The 21,651-nt window shown below is 38.1% G+C and overlaps 1 protein-coding gene across 2 annotated transcripts in view; it reads left to right on the forward strand.

The window, feature by feature from the left end:
* Window positions 1-561: 561 nt before the first annotated feature.
* The window catches only part of Sphkap (SPHK1 interactor, AKAP domain containing), a 121,398-nt gene continuing 100,308 nt past the window's right edge, over window positions 562-21,651 (forward strand). For both annotated transcript variants that reach the window (XM_059278356.1, XM_059278358.1), the window contains exons 1-2: window positions 562-638; window positions 12,409-12,508. In XM_059278356.1, coding sequence (XP_059134339.1) covers window positions 562-638; window positions 12,409-12,508 — 177 coding nt within the window. The remainder of the gene's footprint in view (window positions 639-12,408; window positions 12,509-21,651) is intronic.

Here is a 21,651-nt window from a genome sequence, read left to right on the forward strand (position 1 = left end):
TCCCTTCATAGTTATGGTAACGCCATGATAACTGAGATTTAAAATAATATACTATTAATTTGCATTCCAAAAGGGGCTAGGGATTACACACATACATTATACAGAAACCTTAGCTACAAATCTTTCAAAGAACAAATATCTAAAATGATATATTGCCTTATTTTTCTCTTAAAATATTGTCAGGAAAAAAAAATGTATGTAAAATGAATTGAGAAGGCCTGAAACTCTTATCTGCAAAATGAAAGCTATTTTTTGATGCACAAGTGGTGTGATAATCAGTCACAAATATAAATCCATTTTGACCCAAGTCAACTCAAGTCAGATGGCATACAAGCAAATTTCTGGAATCCTTAGACCCTTTGCTGAATTTTAAAGTATTTGCTGGAACTTGTCATGTAGCCACTGTTGTACAAAGACTGGCATTCTGTGAATTTGTCTTTCCCCTTAAGCGATACTAAAACTTCTTTCTTTTTTTCCCCCATCACTTCTTCTCTGGCTTCCTCTCCAAATCTGCTGGTGTTTCTAACCCCTTTATGGTGGGTGTGGTCCTCTCCATCAGCCATGTGGGTAGTTGAACCAAACTCTCCTACCTGCCTCTCTGCTGCCCTGCCTGCCAAGAGACACTCCCAGGAATCCAGGTTGGTTGTGGGGCTTGGGGCCCAGGGGATTGCAATGCCAAATCATGATCAAGGTCTTCTACATTCCAGTATCCGTTAGCCCCTGGGATACATGGTTGAATGTTTTGACCCTGATGTTGTAGACTTACTGCTTGATGGCGCAGTTGTGGAAATGCAAAACGTGGCATGCACCTGGCCTCTTATTTATTGTCACATTTAACTCTTATGTTCTACCCCTTCGGTGCCCTGCCCTCTTCCAGCTTAAAAGGCTCTAAGGCATTAAGAGATATTTCAATATCATGAACTTCTATGTTCCATCCTGTCAGTGTCCTCCTGTCTTCTTGCAGATTGGGCTCCCAGGTATTTGGAGCTATTTCAATATCATTAGACAGGTGGTAAAAACTTTACTTAGGCAGAACTTTGTGTTGCAAATCTTAAAATCAGGCTTGGTTTCTACTGCATTTTTATGCAAGTCCAGACCCATTGATGTGACCCATTGATCAGTATGCCTAGCATCCAACCTGATTCCAACCACCAAGGTAACTTCTCAAGCCAATCCTTATTCCCAGTCTGCACTGCTGTTCTCTAGACCCAAAAGTTCAATACAGTAAGAGGATCCCATTAAAAATAGTTCCTACATAGCTGGAAATCATGCAAGGACAGACACAGATGGGAGTCTAGGCAAGACCATAGACTGGGGGGAGCAGGTTCTTCTAGACTCAGCTCCTTGAGTAATGAAGTGAGGAAACACTGAGTCTGTGACTCTGTATCTTTAAGACTATCGTAGGCCAGTAGCAAGCACTCTGCAGTAATACCAGGACAACTGTAAAAGTTCTATTGCAGTGAGTAAAACGGGTACTCAATGAAGTGTGTTTATTTTTCATTGAGGATGCCTTCCTTTCATTCACAATGGCTATAATAAAGTGAATGACATCAGCCCCATTTAGCAGAGGAGAGCTCAACAAGATTAAATGTCATTCCCAAGGTCAAAACAATGAAAGCCAGTTGGGAACCCAATTCAGGTTTTTAAACCACTATGCAGCAAGGCTCTACACTCTACAAAGAAGCAATGTTTAAATCTGATTCATTGAAATGAACTGTGAATCTTCTCCTGTATAAGACATGTGGATAATTTTATATTTTATTCCTTCACTCCTAAAAGCTTCAAAAACTGTTGTTAGGACTTACAGAAATTTTATATGGTCTAAAATAAATAAACTATTGAATTTTAAAAATGTAAATGTTTCATTTGAGGTACATGAGGATTATTCCTATGTATCTGATACATTCACTGACACATTTTAGTAGTATCAGCTCTCACATACAAAAAAAAAACCAAAACAGAAATTAAGACTTTGTTCTTAATATTCGACTTACTTGAAGATTAATCAAAAGATCCTTAAAGCAATTTCATAGTTGAATCTGTCACATTTATAGAAGGATGCCTAGTTAGGGGCACTGTTATCTTTTGTGGAATCTCATTGTGAGTCAGGTACCCTTTCCATATCAAGAACTAAATAATACATTAAAAGATGAAACAAGGCAGTTCTAACTTACTCCCATTGAGGTTGTAAACCTCTCTTAGGTACAAATGCTATATCTTAAGGAGAAGTTGACATGTATTAAGGTTGAGAGGTAAAGATATATTTACTGAATCATGATTTCTTTATGGATAGTTTTGTCCTGGAGATGGGAAAATGATCAATTATTCTAGCTATGATAAGTTACAAAGCCTTCTGTTAAGATGACGAAAAGACCCCATCTGCATTCCAACAGTGTTTCAAAGTTCTTGATTCCAAAACTCAGAGCAAAGTAAGACGTAATCCGGGAACATATGGCTTTATAAACTGAAAATCTTTGGCTAGGTAGTATAGAGTTGAATAGAAATAACACAAGGGAATTTCAGAGCTTTGAAAGCGCCCCATGTAACACCATAATAGTGGATGCATGTCGTTCTTCCAAATCCACAGAATTTACAGCACAAATGTAAACCCTAACGCCGACTGTGAACTTGGGGTGATAATGACATACCTTTGGAGGTAGGTTTGCCAGTTGTAATAAGCAGACCAACCTGGTAGAGCATGTTGGTGACTATGTGTGGAGGAGGTAGGGGGCCTATTGAAACCTTTGTAACTTACTCTTAAACATGCTGGAACCTGAAGCACTTTAGATAAATAAATTATTTTGAGAAAAATGTAAACCAAAAGCTTTTCTGGTTCAAAAAGCATAAATAAAAAAAAAAGTTCGAGGGAAGAAAATGTAAGATGAATAATATGTCTGGGATACTTGTTATCTGCAGTAAAATAATCAAATACTTTACATCAGTACTTACAATAAAATGAATGTAACAGCTGATACTACTAAAATATTACATTCAAGAATTACTGTCTGGTATAGGTCAATTTACCCCCCTCCCAGTATTTTTATAGGTATACTCTTCCTGTTTTCAAGTACTGGAAACTAATTCAACTCTGCAGAGAAATATGGCTCCTAATCTGTGGGTTCTGTTTATACTTTTGCTATTTTTGATATATCCCTCCTCTGTTATAAGGTTTTTTTCCTATTTGTACCTTTTTTTTTGAGATTTAACAAATAGTGCTTTTTAAAGACATTAAACGAAAGTGCATTTATAAGGAGGGAGTGAATTACTTGAGCTTTAAGGAGTAAACCATAACTGTAATAACAGGTACATTTTTCAAAGAAAATCATTAAATGCTAATATGCATGCCAAATAACCACCTGCCCAAGGTTATTCCCCGGTCTTTTCTTTTTCTTTCTTTCTTTCTTTTTTTTTTTAAGATTTATTTATTTATTATGTATACAGCATGTATGACTGCAGGCCAGAAGAGGGCACCAGATCTCTTTACAGATGGTTGTGAGCCACCATGTGGTTGCTGGGAATTGAACTCAGGACCTCTGGAAAAGCAGTCAGTGCTCTTAACCTCTGAGCCATCTCTCCAGCCCCCCAGCCTTTTCTTAAGGTCTGTTCTAAATCATTCCAAAGTGCCATTCTAGTGCTTTCTGATAACCTTCCCACATGCTTTGGTTTTTTTTTATAAAACATTCTCATGTGTCCAATAAAGAGTTCATCTCAAGTCCTGAGCTCATAAAGATGATGAAGGAAAAATGAAGCCATTAGGATTGGTAACCTTATGTATTATGATACACATCTTAAAAAAACCTGTATTTGTGACATGGTATTATTTTACACAGTACTAGCAATGCCACCCAGCAGACTCTGAGAGCTGCTCCTGTCTCATTGCAGTCCATGGGATTCTCTGGGTTTAACTTTATTCCATTATTCATTGACAGAGACAACTATGATTTAATCCGGAAGTCTCAGGAGGGAGGTACAGGAGAGGCAAGATGCAGATTCACAGACACTGACCTAGCATAACAGATTTCTCCCCAGCAACCCAGATGCTTTTGCTGTGGGGCACGACTTTTGGCCTAAGGCAGGGCTTGCTGGCTTTGTTGGCTTTCCTGTTTCTTCCAGTCACATCACTCAGCCCATTTTCACTGTATTGAAATGCCCAAGGCATACAGGGGATATCTCATTCAAACCACCATACATAGGTAATAATCAAGAATGGGTGAAATTAGGGGAAAGCTTGATCAGGTTGCTTTCCAGAAAAGCCATGAATGTTTACTCCCAGAAACAACATGCCAATGCATATTGTTCTTGGCAATGGAATAGAGTAATAGTTTTCATAATCTGGATGATCAAAAGATGTATTTCTTTCCTTAGTTACCAAGAAACATTTGTCAAAATCTATACTCCAGATCTAAAATCACTAGACACATTGGAGTAACCCGTATCTGTATTCTCCACCAACACACTTCCTGTCATTCCTCTTTTGCTCCCTGCATGGCTCAGCCCATCCTGTACCTTCTCTCCAGTCACATGACTCCCTTTCAGTTGTGAGACAAGATGCTCATGCTAAATGAAGAATCTTTTCTTCTGGAATCTCTGGGAGAAAGATTCTGCCAAGCAAATATATAGAGCAAACAGGAACACATGATAAAAAAGCACAAGCTACCTTAGAAAAATAATTGTTACATATTCATTGAAATAATCTTATTGTTATTTTTTTTTTTTTGCAAGTTGAAGTAGCAGTCTTTTTTTTGTAAAACAACCTGTTTACTCTAGAAACATCTTTAATTCAGGTTTTTGCCATATAATATTTTTTGGTATCTTTGAAGTTTAGTGTAATATTTTCCATATGATAGAAAAAACATCGTGTGCCTGAACAGGACACTTACTTTGTGGTCTTTTTATGGTCTTCATAGACTAATTAAATTCTCTTGTGGTCTTTGAACTTCCAAAGAACTTTGTGAGTCTTCATTTTGTGACATCATGATAATGCTCACAAATCTCCCTAAATACAGAAACGTCTGTTCTGAATATCTTGAAACCTCATGTCTAAAAACAAAACTAAATATGTGTGTATTTATTTTAGAATTCTGCCTATATTATATTTTCCAAATGTGTGCAAGCCTAACAAGGAGTCTTTTTGGAATAAACAAATCTTTAGGACTTATGGTGGCATCATTTCTCAGCTTCATATTGAGCACTTTTCACACCATGTATGATGTTGCCATTTTATAGGAAATAATCTTATAAAACCACCATAGTAGCCCATGGTGTCTACATTCCATAGGTGAGCAGAAAAACAACATTAGAGAGGTTTGAGTCACTCTTACAGCTACATTTCTTGATGGGGCTTTGTGAGCTGGCTACATTTGGTGTCACTTGGCTTTGTCATAGAAACAAAAACTGAGAGGGATTGGTAGCAAGCACAGTGGAGAAGGATACTGCTGTGTCAGGATTGGCAGAACAAATCTAGGGCTGATATTTGACAGCGACATAATGTTAGGTTATATATTAACACTCAACTTCTTCTCTACAGTGTAGGCATAACTTAGTAACTAAGTAAAACATACTACTGAGTGCAAATACTGAGACATTAAACCATAGCAACCTTGGGAAAAATGGATGGTGTGGTGAAGAATTGTATAATCCAGAGAGGCTCTTGCCTAGGTAGTTTGATGGAAGTACTGAGCAGGAGGGAGCTGAGACAACACCCGTAACACGTTTCCTAAGTTCACCTGGACTAAGGTCTGATGTAGCTGAATGAAGCAACATACACAATATAGTTTATCTTTGCAGCTGAAACACCTTTTATTTTATTTTTTAAAGGTAATGTTCTTTTGGTATAACTATTCATATAATAAACAATCAAAAGTGACATTACTATATGAATACTTATTCATGAAAAATTAACTTACCAATAGTGATGTGAATGTATTGTTTTAATGTTACTAGTTCATGTTTTTGTACATGTGATTGGTAGCCTGTATGTTCTGAAGGAATTTCCCCCCATAGTCTTACTTAGTACAGAAAGACACACAAGTCTTTGTGTTTGCTGGCTGGATCTGTTTCCCGAGCAAGGTGGTACAGTTTCCAAATTAGGATCTTGGTGAGGCCCAAGACTGTGAAGCAACATTTAAAAGAAAAATGAAGTCTAAAAATCTACATAGTAGTGATTAAAGCCGTGTGTATATTGCCTGCCATTTACAAAGCCCAGTATCTGACACACAGACACTGCTCTGCAAACATACATGCCGATATAGTTCTTTGCACCACTATGGACCGTCCATAACAGTATGAGACACCACAATCCTTTTCATATATGAACAATCACTGTTGGTTGTATTTCCTATCTAATTCAGTCATTTTGCCTAGTATCTAATTAAAATGTGTTTCCAGATTATTTATGGACATAGCTGCTAGATTTTTGAGATCTCCAAATAAAGAGCTTTAATTATACAATATTCAACACAATTCTTAGTATAAAAGACTTCAATACAAGTAGTACCAAAAACAGAGAAATTACTGGCTTTTGGCTTTGCCAATTATATTTCAGAGAAAGTAACAAGACTATAATCAGGCCTTTGTTCTTTGTCTGCTACTTAATCATCAAGATTGAATTAGAGCATAGCTAATTTGTGGCCATTATCTCTGCCAAGAACAACCCACTTGTTTTATGATTAATAATGAAAGACCTCTTGTAGTCTTTTATTGTCTTCACTAAGCACTGCACAAAGATGGTACCCAAGCTTGGGTATGCAAGGACAGTCTGTGTGATCCAAGGACAAAAAAATGGTAGGGAAGGGTCATCAACTATTTTTTTTATTCCCAAGGTAATGTCTTTCATTCTTGATAATGCACCACAGTGTTGTTATATTGTCTATACTTGCTTTGAAGTATAATAGTGACAACAGGTAGTGAGGTGTTTGTTTTTCACTCGCTTCTAAAATGTCTTCATGTAGGAACATCAAAGGATGGTCACTTGATAGCATTGTTATCATTATTCTGCTGGTGTATAATATCAGAGGTCTACACTCCATTCCTCAGTTATTTGAAAACCTTGCAATATTGGAACATGATAAATATAAGATGATCTCCAAATATGTTCAAGGTTGACTTATTGGTTCCTCTGATAAATTTTCTAAATGCTTAGTGCTTATGAGGACTTAATGGGCCTTTCGGCCACAGTTAAATTGGACAAGAATTCATTTGCATGGATATCTCCAAACTGGTGGGGGGTAGGGCATACATATGGGCACAAAATTGAAATAAAAAGAACATAGAATCTTGCCTACTTGATGCAACTAGAGAACACAGTGTAAAACAAATTTGTTTTTGTACCAGGTGTCAAAGTTGGCAGGGTAGAGTTTATGTAAGCTGTTACAATGGGTACAAGTAACATTAATTCAGATCCGGACTTAACTCTGAATATACTAAGGAGAAATTTATAGACAAGAGGCAAGATGAAAGGATCACCAAACAGGGAAGTATTAAGAAGGCATATCAAGGTAGGGAGAGTGTGTGAAACTGAGCTAAGTGTATTTCTTAAAGGCAGGCCAAGGACTGTATCAAGGGTGGGGAGATGAGAAAGTTGCGCAGACACTCAATGTCAGAGGCTTCTTGCTAAAATGTGGTAGGAAGTGTATTAATATAAGGCTCAGTAGACCAAGGTCCAGGCGTAGCTGAAAAGGGCACTCACAGAAGTCAAACTAAAAGCTTAGTGAAAGACAACAACCAAGTCTCAGTCAAGAGGTGGCTCAGAAGAGAAACGCAAGAGACTAGCACATCATGGGATTTGTACTACAAACTGGTTTTTGAAAGATTGACCTAAATGCCTGACCTGCACATAGCAGGTAAATCTCTTTGGATGAGGATAAACTAAGGACATTCAGTAGAGCAACCTTTCATTTTAAGCTGTGCAAACACATATTTTGAATTCTTCTAAATAATTCACGATTGCAGTACTTTCTTAAATTGGTAATAATGAGCGTATCTCAATTTTTCATTCAAGACCTCGTCAGATGGATCTGGGTCTTTTCTTCCAGTGTTGAGATGAAAGGATTTAGTAGAGAGCTCAAGAGTACACATCCTTGACAAGGGCTGACACAATCAAACAGCAAATGATAATCACTCCTTTTTACCAAAAGCTCCCTTGAAGTGGAGAGAAATCGAGAACAAACCTTATTTCTTATAATCTACTAAAAGTGTTTGACTTTACACTGTGTTTAGCAACAATAACAGCAGGTTGTTTTTTTTTTTTTCATTAAAACTATCCTGGGAAATACTTTAAATTATCTTCTCAGATACAGCTTATCCTACCATCTGTCACTGCTGCTGAAAATTAAACAATGAATGCGAACACATGCTTGTGTCTAATCTTTTGAGGTTAACTGATTTCCCAGAAAGAGGGGAACAAATAGCCTCAGCAATTGCTTGCTGCCTAGCATTGTCCTGGGTCCTCTGTAGTTGCTACCCTTTTAAAACTCACATCCTAAAGGGAGAGGCAGAGAAATACTATCCACAGATCGGCCTTCTTGATGAGTGCTATAGCGAATGAGGCTCAGGATGCTCCTGGGATACAGAGGACAGTGAGTATCTCACTTCGTAGATTGTAATGGGAGTAGTAAGGAGTGTCAATGTGTTTGTGTGTTCATGGGAATTTGGGAGGATGTCAGAGAGGAATTGTGCTCTCCATGGTTGGTCGTCGGGGGTGGGGTAGGAAGGAGAAACCTGAAGCAATTTATAAGCTGAGACACAATTGATAGAGGAGGGATTATTAATAAAAGAGGGAGGCACATTAGAAAGAACGTTCCTAGGGGAAAAACACCATGTACAAAGGAGCATGGCAAATTAGAGTGCACATCACTTAGCATGACAGAAAGTACTTTTCAGACATTAGTGGGCATGGAAGTCACCTGACTTCAATGTCAAATTTTTTTTGTATCTAATTCAGTAGTTATAAGGAAGGACCCAAATTCCCAGGTTTCTAACAAGCCACAGATTCTTATAATTGGTGCTAGCTCCTGAACCAAGTTTTAAGTAGGAATACATAGAAAACTTGTCTCTGGGGAAATCATGTGACCCTGGATGTTGGCCTACTCCCTCATTCCACAGGAGTCAATGATACAGGCAGTGCAGTGATCCCTGAACACCTCATTTGTTCACAAATGACTTTTTTTTTCTGTAAAGAAGGCTTCTTGATGAAGGGGCCAGCTTAAAAATCACTGCTTTCCATCATACTTTGCTTTTATATCTTCTTTCCCATTTTATCTTCCTTCTCACTGAAATAGATTTTATACGCTTCCACATGAAAATCAGCCCGGAAAGCTGACCTTCATGAATATTATCAAATCAAAGGAAAATGTCCCAGGGAAGACTTTATAGGCTTGCCTATTAGAGCTGGTTATAGAACTGTAACGTGTATCTTGACAACAATTATTTTCATGTCAAGTAGAATTCATATTAATAAACACATGAGTTTCATGTCACCACCATCTGGCCTCATCCTGCAGCATCCAAAGTTTTACCTCCCTGGAGACTAAGGACAAAATCTTTATAAAAATTCAAACTCCCCATCTCTATCCCAAAATGTCATAGGACAGATGGAGACAATTGTAGAGTCACATACTGGAAATTCACACTATATAACATGACTTTGAAAGGCAAACATTCCTACATTTTTGTTGTGGATATTAAATATCACCAAAGTCCCATCTTCAGTGATTTGGGAGATGGGGGGGGCATATATCTGCTTCCAATGTTGGTATGGTGAAGGTACATAATGCTTGCCATTAAGTAAAATATACTACACTGACTCTATGATATTACTCGATTTCTTTTTTTAAATTTAATTCTCACAACAGTGATTAAATGTGTGTATACATAGTTAACTTATTTATTACTTCTATAAGTCTTACTTGAGCAAATGGAATGAGCCTAGTAGACAGGTAACACAATGTAAACTCCTGTATGCATCTTTACATCCAGCTAGTGTGCCCCAGCAATAAAAGGAGACAGACTATCACCAGGAAATCTATGGACAGAGTTTCTATTTCTTCATTTTTAATGGATGAGTGAACAGTTCTAAAGCCCAGTAGCAGATGCTTGGTGGGCAGCGACAGAGGCTTCACTCTTCTTCATTTCCACATCACCCTCTTGCTGACTTGGGGTCTAATCAATTCTTTAAACCAGATGAAGCTCCTTCTAGGGCAGTGGGAGCTTGTTGACTTGCTATCTCTGTTTCTCAGCAGCAGCGAGTAGTCTGGAACCTTTCTCAGTTTTACCTCTCGACCCTTCTACTTCCAATTCCTCAGTTCCCTAACCCTGTAAAAAAGATGTGAAATATGCCCTAACTCTGGACCTAAGAATGATTGGTAGAAGTGATCCACTAGCTTACCAAAGCTACCTGGGGGAACAATAGCAACAGGACACGGGGGTATCTCCTTCCTGAATCCTTCCCTGCCCATAGAGCTTGAGTGACTCCAAAAGGGAATAAGGGATTATTTTCTGTAATCACAGACCAGGTGTGGTGGGCTAAAATTAGCTCGGCTATGATCTTGTCTGTCACATGTTTTGTAACATGTCTATCAATAATTTGTAACCTAACGTATATTAACCTATTCTTTCTTTGCATCTTTCCTCCCTCTTTTACTCTATGACTCCACATCTTCCATGACTATTCCCTTTCATTTACTTTTTCCTCTTACTTTTTCTTCCTTAAGCAAGGAAAATGTGGGTATTGCCCCTTTCCTTTATACTGAATTCATTGTAGTTCTTAAGGCATCAATTACTCAGAAAGTAACACATGAGAAGTTTGAACTCTATGGAAACTTTGCTGGATCCTATGATTTGTCACAAAACACCATCATTTACTATAATTAATGGAAATGCCAACAGACTGCACTCATATCCTGATCTCATAAAACTAATTTATAACCTGAAATGAGAGTTAGGATGCTGTTAAGAACATACTGTTTATTTGAATTGATTTACTTTTTTAAACTTTTTTTTAAGAAAAGCTATCTACATCTCAAAAAATTTCATATGAAACCACTAAATAATATTTCAAAAGGTACTCTTTGATGAATTGTGTGTATCTGTGTGGTGACAATCACAGCAGAGCAAGTGTCTGAAATATGAGGATGTCTTTAAATTCCAAATTGTCATATTTTCAGAAGGAAAACAATATTTAGCGATGCTTTAAAAATTCATGGGACACTTAAAGGAGGCCTAATTTTCAACTGTCAATTATGTAATGAAAAGCAGATTTTGAAAATAAATAAAACCTTCAGTTTTTAATCCCCTTTTAAAAATGCAGCAATAATTCTAAGTCTTTAAAAAAATATTTGTGCAGTTCTGTACATAGTCAAACCCAACGAAGTTTTGCTCCATCTTTTGGAGTAAAAGATGGAAGAAAGATGCAAAGAAGGAATATTAGGCTAATATAGGTTAGAAATTATTGATAGACATGTTACAAAACATGTGACAGACAGGATCATCTTAAGCTAATCTTAGCCCACCACACCTGGTCTGTGAATACAGAACATAATGCCTTATTCCTTTTTGGAGTCACTCAAGCTCTCTGGGCAGGGATTCAGGAAGATACCTCCATGTCCTGTTGCTTTTGTTCTCCCAAGTAGCTTTGGTAAGCTAGTGGATCACTTCTACCAATTGTTCTTAAGTCCAGAATAGGGAAGCATTTCAAGTTTTGGAAACAGACAAGTTGAAGGACATTCTGCCACCATAGAGATGGTAAGCAGGTAACTGGCCCTGCTGAGCTTATGTTCTTTCTGGTGTCATGTCATGCTATCCTCCTGGCTATTTTTTTTTTTTTTTTTTTTTTTTTTTTTTTTGGTTTTTCGAGACAGGGTTTCTCTGTGTAGCTTTGCGCCTTTTCCTGGAACTCACTTGGTAGCCCAGGCTGGCCTCGAACTCACAGAGATCCGCCTGACTCTGCCTCCCGAGTGCTGGGATTAAAGGCATGTGCCACCACCGCCCGGCTAATTTTTTTTTTTTTAACTTTCATTTTGAAAAAAATGAGATGAGTATTTTATGATGTGCTGGTTTGGCAAAGCTGAATTAATGTGACAAGTGAGAAGGCTTTATTTGGTTCTAGAAACTTTCTAAGAAAAGTGGCTAGCCATGTTACAAGTCAGACAGATGGGACTGTGTCCATTTAAGCACTGGGGAGCAATGGCTTGCAGTTTTCTGCTCACAATATGATTGTCCGTCATATTTCCAATTCCCAATGTGAACCCAACACGGAGAGGCCAATTTGAGCAGGAAGACTGGTGGTGTTGAGCACAATCAAAAAAGATGGGTATGCTGTCATGCAATGCTTGATTTGCTCTGCATTTCTAAATAGAGAGGTGACTCACTGGACTGCGCTCTCTTTTCTTTTGCATTTGGGGGCACTCACAGCAACGTGGAGTCACCACTGATGCATGAAGTTTTGGAACCACAGCAGAACAGTAGCAGTGCAGCAGGCAGCCTGGCTGGCTCCATCACGGCCTGTAAGAAGGTAACCCTTCCTCATGATACTTTCTTCCTGCCAGTGGGAGAGCAGCTGAGCTTGGTCTTTCCAGCATGTTTCCTTGTGTAGCCACAACCAGGGAAACGACCAAATTACCCGCATGTTGCTTCCCCAAGTGTGTCTTGATGACACTTTTTAAAAATGCAATTCATAGAAATGATGCAATAACTGAACAATTCCCAAAGCCCTCACTTGAAAATGATAAGCCTCTATTGCTCAACCAACCCAACCCCACCTGTTCTCCAGGACCTAAGCCAAAAGACAGCCACAGAAAAGAGCCACTTAAACATGGACAGTCTTCCCAGTTTTCAATGGCTTGACCTACTGTTTTTGAGCCATGTCATATTGAAGCAAAATTTATGACTGCCAAAAGGTAGAGTATGGCTTCCCAATGAGTCGAGGGGTAGGGTATGCTTGATTTACCTTAGAAGTCCAATTGCATTTCCTAAAATCTTGGCCAGACAGCTGACTTGCTTTATAATACTTGCAGAAGACAATTGTCTGTGCAACATAAAATAATCCAGTTTAACCATCCTTTTTTTTTCCTGTCTGTCTAACTAAGGCCCAGATCTTAAAGCAAAATGTCTAAGATCTTGATCCTCCCAATTAATATTTTGTCACTATTTAATGCTGATTAATGGAGGGCAATGGAGTGCTTCTCATTCAAACTTAGAGAATACCACACTGGCTTATTACACTTATTGCATTATGTATCTTTTAATTATACAAACACATACATGTGTAAATTTAGACAAAGCATTTTACTAAATATATACATACATACTGCATATATGTAATACACATTACATATATTCATGTATGTTTATATATTGCATACATATCATGTTGTTGAGTACTATGTCCACTTAAATAGCTTACTTATTCTCTTATCTATGTAGCTTTTTTATAAATTGATAGTTTTAAAGTATAAAAAAATTAGCAAATATATGTACTGAAAAACAGAATATTATAGAAAAGAAACAGAAAGCACAGTTTTACTGGTGTATTTTCATGCTATATACACCAGCTTTCCTTAGCTGAGACAAAACAACTAATTAAATGAATTTAAATAAGAAAGATTTACTTCCGTTCACAGTTTCAAAGGTTCAAGTCTATGGTTTCTTGACTGGGTTGTTTTTGTGTTTGTAATGAGTTAGAACAATGGTGTAGGAATGCATGAGAGTGAAAGCCAAGGTCCCTCTATCCCCATCAGGGGCATGCCTAATGATCAAACTTCCTCCCATACTCCAGCTAAACATTTAGTCTCTTTTCACTGGTACCACAGGCTTGGGACCAAGTGTCTAACCATAGCCTTTGTGAGCCACTTACGATGAAATATAACTCACTTATTCATTTAAAATCAAATATAGAATAAACCTGTTTAGCCAGGCGGTGGTGGTGCATGCCTTTAATCGCAGCACTCGGGAGGCAGAGCCAGGAGGATCTCTGTGAGTTCAAGGCCAGCCTGGTCTACAGAGCGAGATCCAGGACAGGCACCAAAACTACACAGAGAGACCCTGTCTCGAAAAAACCAAAAATAATAGTAATAAAGAATAAACCTGTCTAACTAATTAAGCCTTTTAGTAGGATGTATTATGATTTTTCCTGTCATAAATTATCTGTAGGGAATTTGTGCTTTAAGTCCCAATTAGTGTAGGATAGTGAGGTAAGGTTCTACAACTGAAATTATTTTGAACTTTATATAAGAGAAGTCAGCTGCAAACCTTCACACCTTAGGTACATTTCTGAGTCTATAACTTCAAATCATGCAGTACTTGCTAGATGCTATGTATTTCACAAAGCCAGTGGATTTTCTATGCATTCTCATTTCTAAAGCACATACATTCCTATTGGTGAGAGTCTGTTTGGTGTTTGAAAGGACTGAAGCCACAATACCTGGATCTGACAGCCAGCTCCACATTCATTGTGAGTTGTATGATTGGCCGAAAATGACTAGCTCTGGATGACTCAATTTCCTTATCTGAAAAATGAAGATAATGACATTACCTACCTCAACAGAGTGAGACAAGACCAGAACAAGGCAACAGATGCGAAGTGCTAAGAACCATGTCTGCCATATCATAAACATCCCCAAAGAAAGATTACCTACTACTAACATTATTAGACAGAATAATTTTATCAAAGAGTGTACAGTCCCAGAAAAATAACTTAATAATGAGAGGGTAATTCATGATGTTATCTCTGTTACAGCCGTTTCTATGGCGGAGAAGGTGGCCATGCTCCTTTTTGTTTTAAAAACTCATGTCTGGAAGATACTGAACTGACACCTAGTAGAAGCAGGGTGTGTACTCAAAAACTTAAAAGCAGTCAGGGGTGATGAGGAAAGCCTGAGTAATACAGCAGTTTTAGGGCAATTGACTATGTATCAAAATCACGCCTCAGTTAAAACAAGTTAAACCCAAAACTCAGTTCTAAGATTTTATCATCATATACATGTAATATTTCTGTATATCCATATGAATAAATATGCATGCATATACAGATAAGATTTAAAATTTTTAAATATAGCTTCATTCATTCTACCATTGTTTCTGAACAATCGTTAATAGGTTTAGTCATATAAAACTACCTCTTGTTACAGACCCAAAGGGATCAAACTTAGGTAATTTCATGTAGTTCAACTTAGGTATATTCAGAAGCCTCTTAAATCTGGAAGGTAGATACAAAGATGGATCACAAACTGCCTTTAACAGAAACATTTGTGATCTAGTTTAATAGATAATTCTGTTTTCTCTTGTGGAAAGTAAAGCAAGAATTCACAAGTTAATTATAGTCATATCTCAAGACAGTCTAGAGTAGGTGAGAAACAAGTCTTCCTAACAAGCCTGTTTGTTTTCTAAGGAGAAACAGGAAGGGGGTGGATGCAGATAGGAGGGAAGGTTGGGAGGAACTGGGAGGAGTAGAGGGAGGGGAAACCATAATCAGGATATATTATGTGAGAGACAATCTATTTCAGTAAAAGAAACAGAAGAATCAAGAGATAAGAGAGAGCCCAGGAGGGAGCGGTTGCTACAGGGAAATGCATTTGCTTTAGGCCCTGTGCATGATGAGCATCTGAATGGGGGAACAGAATATCCAATGGTATGCTGCTAATTAGCCAAGACCTACGTGTACTTCTAAGTTTAAAAATCTTCATAGTGTATCCTATTTATTTTAAGTATTTTCTATACTTACATTTACATGATTCTTTAATAGTAACTGTTTAGTCATAGTCACATACCTTTTGGAGTAGAATTGTTTGTGTTACCTTAAAAAATTACTCCAGAGGCTGTGGAGATATCTTACTGGCTAGAGAGCTGTGGAGGCCCACAAAGGTTCCTAGTGAGATATGAGCTTGCTTCACCCATCAGGGCTGCATTAAAAGATTGCTTGACCACGTGCATGGTTATAAGGTGATTGGAAGGGTTTGCACTTGGCTGTGCTAGGGGGAGGTCTTTGCTCCACCCCTTGGCATTCCTATAAATAACCCTTTAGAAGAGATAGTGGGGGCCAGTGGATAAGGATCCTGGCCCACCTGAGGCTATCCTGTGTTTCTATCTGGTTCTCTCTCCTCTATCCTTCTATCTAAATCTTTGTCCCTCTCTCCTCAAGAGTCCCTGGGGTAGAAATAAATGAAGGAGCCAGTGTCCCACAAATGGCATCAAGGAATAGGAACCCAGAGACATGGCAATAGGTGAAAGGGGGTGTCACGGGTGTGAAGCATGCCGAGATAACGAATTGAAAAATGAAGGTGATGGTATTTTATTCTTGGGCGTGAAGGTTAGACAGTGGAATGCCAAAGTTGAAAAGTAAGGCTGCAATGTAGATTTCTTCCTGCCTAGTTTTCTCTATTTTTACCTCTTAATTTTTAAAATTAAGGAAAAAAATATAAGGCAAAATGTAGGAACAGAGTGTAGAAAAGAACTTAGAATAAAAAGAAAAAACTTAGAAAAGTAGAATGTAGGAATATAGCATATAAGACAAGCAACAAGACAGAGAAACTATGTTCTTGAATTTCCAACTATGGGACTGTGAGTGCAAAATCCTGGTGAAAAATTAGAGAAAAAAAAGTCTATCAAAGAGGAGAAAAGAAACAGAGAGAAAAAGATTCCTGTGGGAAGTTTTTGGCCTGTGAACAGTTTAAGTCCCAAGTGGCAGGGGAAAGAATTTTCCCTGAGGTGGATATAGGTGAAATAAAACTTTTCACTCTGCTGATGCTGCCACTGTATGGAAACATCAAACTATCAGAATTAGTTTCCTCTTGGCCATTAAAGCCAAAGTTTAGAGAACAGAAGTCTTGGGAAAACTTAATAATCTTTCTCTCAAAAACTGAAAGCTTTCTTGGAAAAAAACTTAGCAACACTAAAACACTAAGAAGGTTTTCAGATCTTTTCTTTCTCAGATATTTTCTCTTTCTGTAAGGACAAAAATTTAACTCACCTTTGAAGTAACATCTGTTACTTATTATTACAGGAGAATCACCTGTAATGGCTCTAGAAAATACAAACCTCTTGGAATTTGGCAAATCCTCTCTGCTAGCCAGTAAAAACAGCAGCCAGAAGTTCCCTACAGTTAGAGCCTCCCTCAAGGTGAAGCCTCAACAGAGGTGGTGCAGGACCTGGGGAGGGTCTATTGGCATGGAGAAAGCAGTGGGGACTTTAAAAATCCTACCTGCAATGAGGGAGGCAGGGCTTGAGTTCCCAAAACTCTTTCTGAGAAAGCTTTGTTTCAAGTACTTTTATTTTCACTGACTTGGTAAAGGTGGAAAGCAAGCCCCTGAGGGTTTTTGCTTCTGGTACCAAAATGCCTGTTTGAAGTGCATGCAGACAGGCATTAACGGCTTTGGGAACAGTAGTAAGTAAACCGATCTAATTGGAGAAATACACCTATCAATATCAGCTCAGGGAGAACAGAAATCTCCCCATCTTCCATGGTGAAAAAGCAAAAGCTTGATTCAAAAACCTCCTGTGCTAAAAGTAGAAACTTGACTTTAGCTGTGTATTCAAAAATGGGAAGCATGGCATAACCAAAAGGCAACCTGGGAAATGTAGTTTGAAAAGCAGTCTGGGAAACATAGTACCTAATGGACCGGCATGACTATACAGAAAGGCACTACGGGAAATGTAGTTTTTCAGCTCAAAATGGTGATACTTACCAGAAACTGTTTTTTTTTTTTTTCAGCTCAGAATGCAATTTCTTTTCAAAGCAATGTTAGAAAGCTTAATCTTACCTCCTGAGAACTAAGAGCATGTGAACAGCTTGCCTCTAAAGAGATTATTAAAGTTCTAATACCATTTGTCAATAAGCTACTTTGAAATCTTCTAGAAAACAAAGGAAAATGGTCCTTTCACTGGGAAATTGCTTCAGGTGTGAAAAAAACTTATGTACTTGAATTGTGCTTAAGATACAAGAGGGAAACACTGGCATCATTGAAAGAACTCATGGTAATCTTAAAGCAGCTTTAAAAAATTAAGAAGAGGAAATTTTATCCTATGTTATCCTCAGTTAAGTTTAAAATTAGGCTCTGTCTTCAAACTCTAAGAAAACTTTCAGAATAGTATCAAATCTGACTATAAACTCTGAACTTGAGAAATAATTTGTGTACTTTCTGTCTTGTTAATAGTTCAGTTAAGAAACCTCTTCCAGTTGCTTGCTAATAGAGTTTGCTTTTGGATATAAGTTAGAAATCTTTTCTAGATGTTTGCTAAAGATTGTAAAGTAGTCCTATAGAGTTTGCTTTTGAATATGTTAGTTCTGTTAAGAGATTATTTCTAGATGTTTGCTATGGATGTTTGCTAATAGTTTCCTCTTGAATATGTTTGGTAAATAAATCTTCTAAGAAATCTCTTCTAGATATGTGCTAAAAGTTTATAGAGTTTCTTTTTAAATATAGTTTATAAAATAGTTCTATAGAGTTTCCTTTTAATATAAAGTCTGTAAAATAATTCTATAGAGTTTCATTTTAAATGTAAGTTTGTAAAAATTATAAATAAGTATATGTTGAATGTGGGTTTGTGAAGGGTGTAAATGTTGAATGTAAGTATAAATGTTAACTGTAAGTTTGTAAATTGTACAAATGTTAAATGTAAGTTCATACTAGAATTGTTTGTATCCATCAATGTCTGTCTAGTCTGGACAAATTAGATAACATTAATTTTTAAAGGAGTATGTCTTATCTTCAGATATATTTGAATACTTTTTTATGATAGTTTAAAGTATAACTGTAAAATTTAGGCAAATATAATTAGGGGAGCTTTTCTGTCTTCTTCCTAGATGTTTCCATGCCTTCTGTTTCTGTCTAGAAAGGGGTAGACCTCCCACAAAGGGATAAGCCTCCCATAATCGAGTTAGTTTATAAAAGTGTGTTTATAATTAGCATGGGTTTCTGATTACTTGAGTGGATACTTTGAAGTGTTTTGAAATGACTGTTTTCTCCTGGGAATCAAAATAGTCTCTTGAAAGTTTTATTGAACATCTGTAGGAGGGTTTTGATCCAGGTAAAGGGCTTGGTATGGCTGAGACTGCTGTAATCACCTTAGACCCATTCTAAAAAGGATATTTCATCTTTATTATCCTCTACTCCATTACTGTGGCAGCTGTGGAGATTGCTGTGGGTGTTTGCAATCTCAGTAGGGACCAGGGAGAGAGCTGAGTTATGCTCAGTACCCTCTCCTGCCAGAGGCTGGTAGCCAAAGGTGGGTAACTTTCTTCTTGATAGCTTCCAAGTCAGTATGCTTGATGGAAAGCATATCTCCATGATGGGTAAGGAAGATTAACCAAGGACAATGACCTAAGAGAGGCACAGTCTATCTGAGGGGTCTGGCGGTGTGTGTGTGTGTGTGTGGAGCTTTATTATATCAAGAAGGGGGAATTGTGGAGGTCCACAAAGGTTCCTAGTGAACACTGAGCTTACTTCACCCAGCAGGGCTACATTCCCTCTAATTGCTTGATCACCTGTGTGGTTACTTGGTGATTTGAAGGCTTTGCACTTGGCTGTGCTAGGGGAAGGTCTTTTGATCCACCCCTTGGAATTCCTATAAACAGCCCTTTAGAAGAGACAGTAGGGGTTGGTGGATAAGAGTCCAGGCCCTCCCGAGGCTATCATGTGTTTCTATCTGTTTCTCTCCCCTCTATCCTTCTATCTAAATATTTCTCACTTCTACCCTACTCAAGAGTTGCCTGGTCATAAATGTGGGAGCTGGTCTCCCACAGAGAGCTTGCTGTGAATGTAGGAGGACCTGAGTTTGGAGAAACACCAGAAATTCCAGATGACGGAAGTTGTCATGCACCATACACAGCAGTGAACAACCAAAGAGAGCCTGTCTCAAACATGATGAAGGCAAGGACTTACACCCAAGCTTGTCCTCTGACCTCCACACACCATACTCTGGCACACCTGCACTCTCACCTGTGAACATACACACCAAAGTGACTCACAATGTCTAACTCCTCTGAGTACCCAGAACATGGACTCTTAGCAAGAAGACATTGAATGGTTTAATGCTTTTATTACCATTACTACCAATTAATCTCAATGATCGTTGATCATTTTTCAAATCTTGTTAATCATAGATAAAGAGGCTGGGGAAGTGAGCATCTCATGTTCATAAATGTGCATATACATTTATGCTAAATGGGGCCCAGGTCTGTAGCCCTGGGACTTGGGAGATCGAGGCAAGTATTCAAGGTCAGCTTTGATTATATACCTTACTATCCTGAACTACATAATGAGACATTGTTTCAAAGGTACACACACACACGAAGTTCATCCCAAAGTAAGTCAAAAGAACAGACTAATTATATCTTAGAAGGAGCAAGGCCTACTGTCCAGCTGAATCACCCACCAGTAAAAGTAAAAATAATGTGGTTAATTGGCATCTACTGGTAATTCCCAAGTTCATCCAATGTAATAGCCTCCACTTTTTCTTCATCAAGCACACTTATCAGAACCAACATATTGCTAAGGTAGCTAGTGGAAGAAGTAAGGTAAGGATCGGAGAATCACAATAACCATCCACTGAAAAGCAGTGATGATTACTTTCATGTGTTGCACAAGGAATCTCTCAGGGCTTTGGAATCTGACCCAGCTCCTCTGGTCACTGGAAGCCATGGCTGGGGAAAAGCCACTGCATCAAAAAAATACACTCTGACAGAATATTCAAATGAGGAATGTTTCCATTTGCATTTTCTACATTGGGAGGCTGCCTCTCCAAATTTTCAGATGACCACATAGTCATGGCTTCAGACACTGTCTGGAGCTTTCATGATAGGACCTTCTTGCTCTTAGAAGCACTCTGGTGTACAAAATAAGGTACATGATCAAGCTCTCTCTAGAGGCAGGATGTCCCTGCTCTTGTTTTCTTATCTGTGTGTTCACTGGTGTTCAGGGACATTTGTATGTGCAGGCATATTGACGTGTGCACAGGTGTGTCTGTGGGTGGACAGTTTCACTTGTCCTTATTCAGACTCCATCCAACTTCATTTTGAGACAGGGTCTCTCACTGGCCTGGAAATAATCAAGGAGTCTAGTCTGGCCTGCCAGTGATCGTCAGAAATTGGCTTATCTCCCCCTCCCTAGCCCCAGCTTTGGTATTACAAGGAAATATTAGATTCCTGACTTGTTTTGGTTTTTAATTTTTTTTTGATGTTCATACAATACATTTTTTATCATCATCTTCCACCTCCCCCAACTCCTCCTAGATTTCATTTTCAAATGTAGGTTCTAGGCAATGATCTCATACCTCCATCCTTACAAGGAAGGCATTTCAATGAGTAAGCTCTCACCAAGTCCCTCTGCTTTTAAAAGCAAGGGAAATTACCAGATAATGTCACATAAGGTGCTAGTTACTGCATGGCCCAGTATAGTAGTGACAAAATTGCTGCTGCTGCTGCTGCTACAACCTCCCCTTCTATTAATTTACATTGATAATGAAGCTTGGGTGCCTGGATATGATCTTAGAGACTTACTCAGCACAGCCCATTAAGCAGATCTGTCAGTCCATCCAAGTTGGAGTGTATGGTGTATAATATGCTTGCCACTCCAATGTAGTGACTGTGAAGATCTAGAATGTTTAAATGCTGAAAATGTGATTTTCAAAATTGTGCATGTTAAAAGTTGGAATCACACAATG

The sequence above is a fragment of the Peromyscus eremicus genome, chromosome 13 (assembly GCF_949786415.1).
Source record: "Peromyscus eremicus chromosome 13, PerEre_H2_v1, whole genome shotgun sequence".
Taxonomy (NCBI): Eukaryota; Metazoa; Chordata; class Mammalia; order Rodentia; family Cricetidae; genus Peromyscus; species Peromyscus eremicus.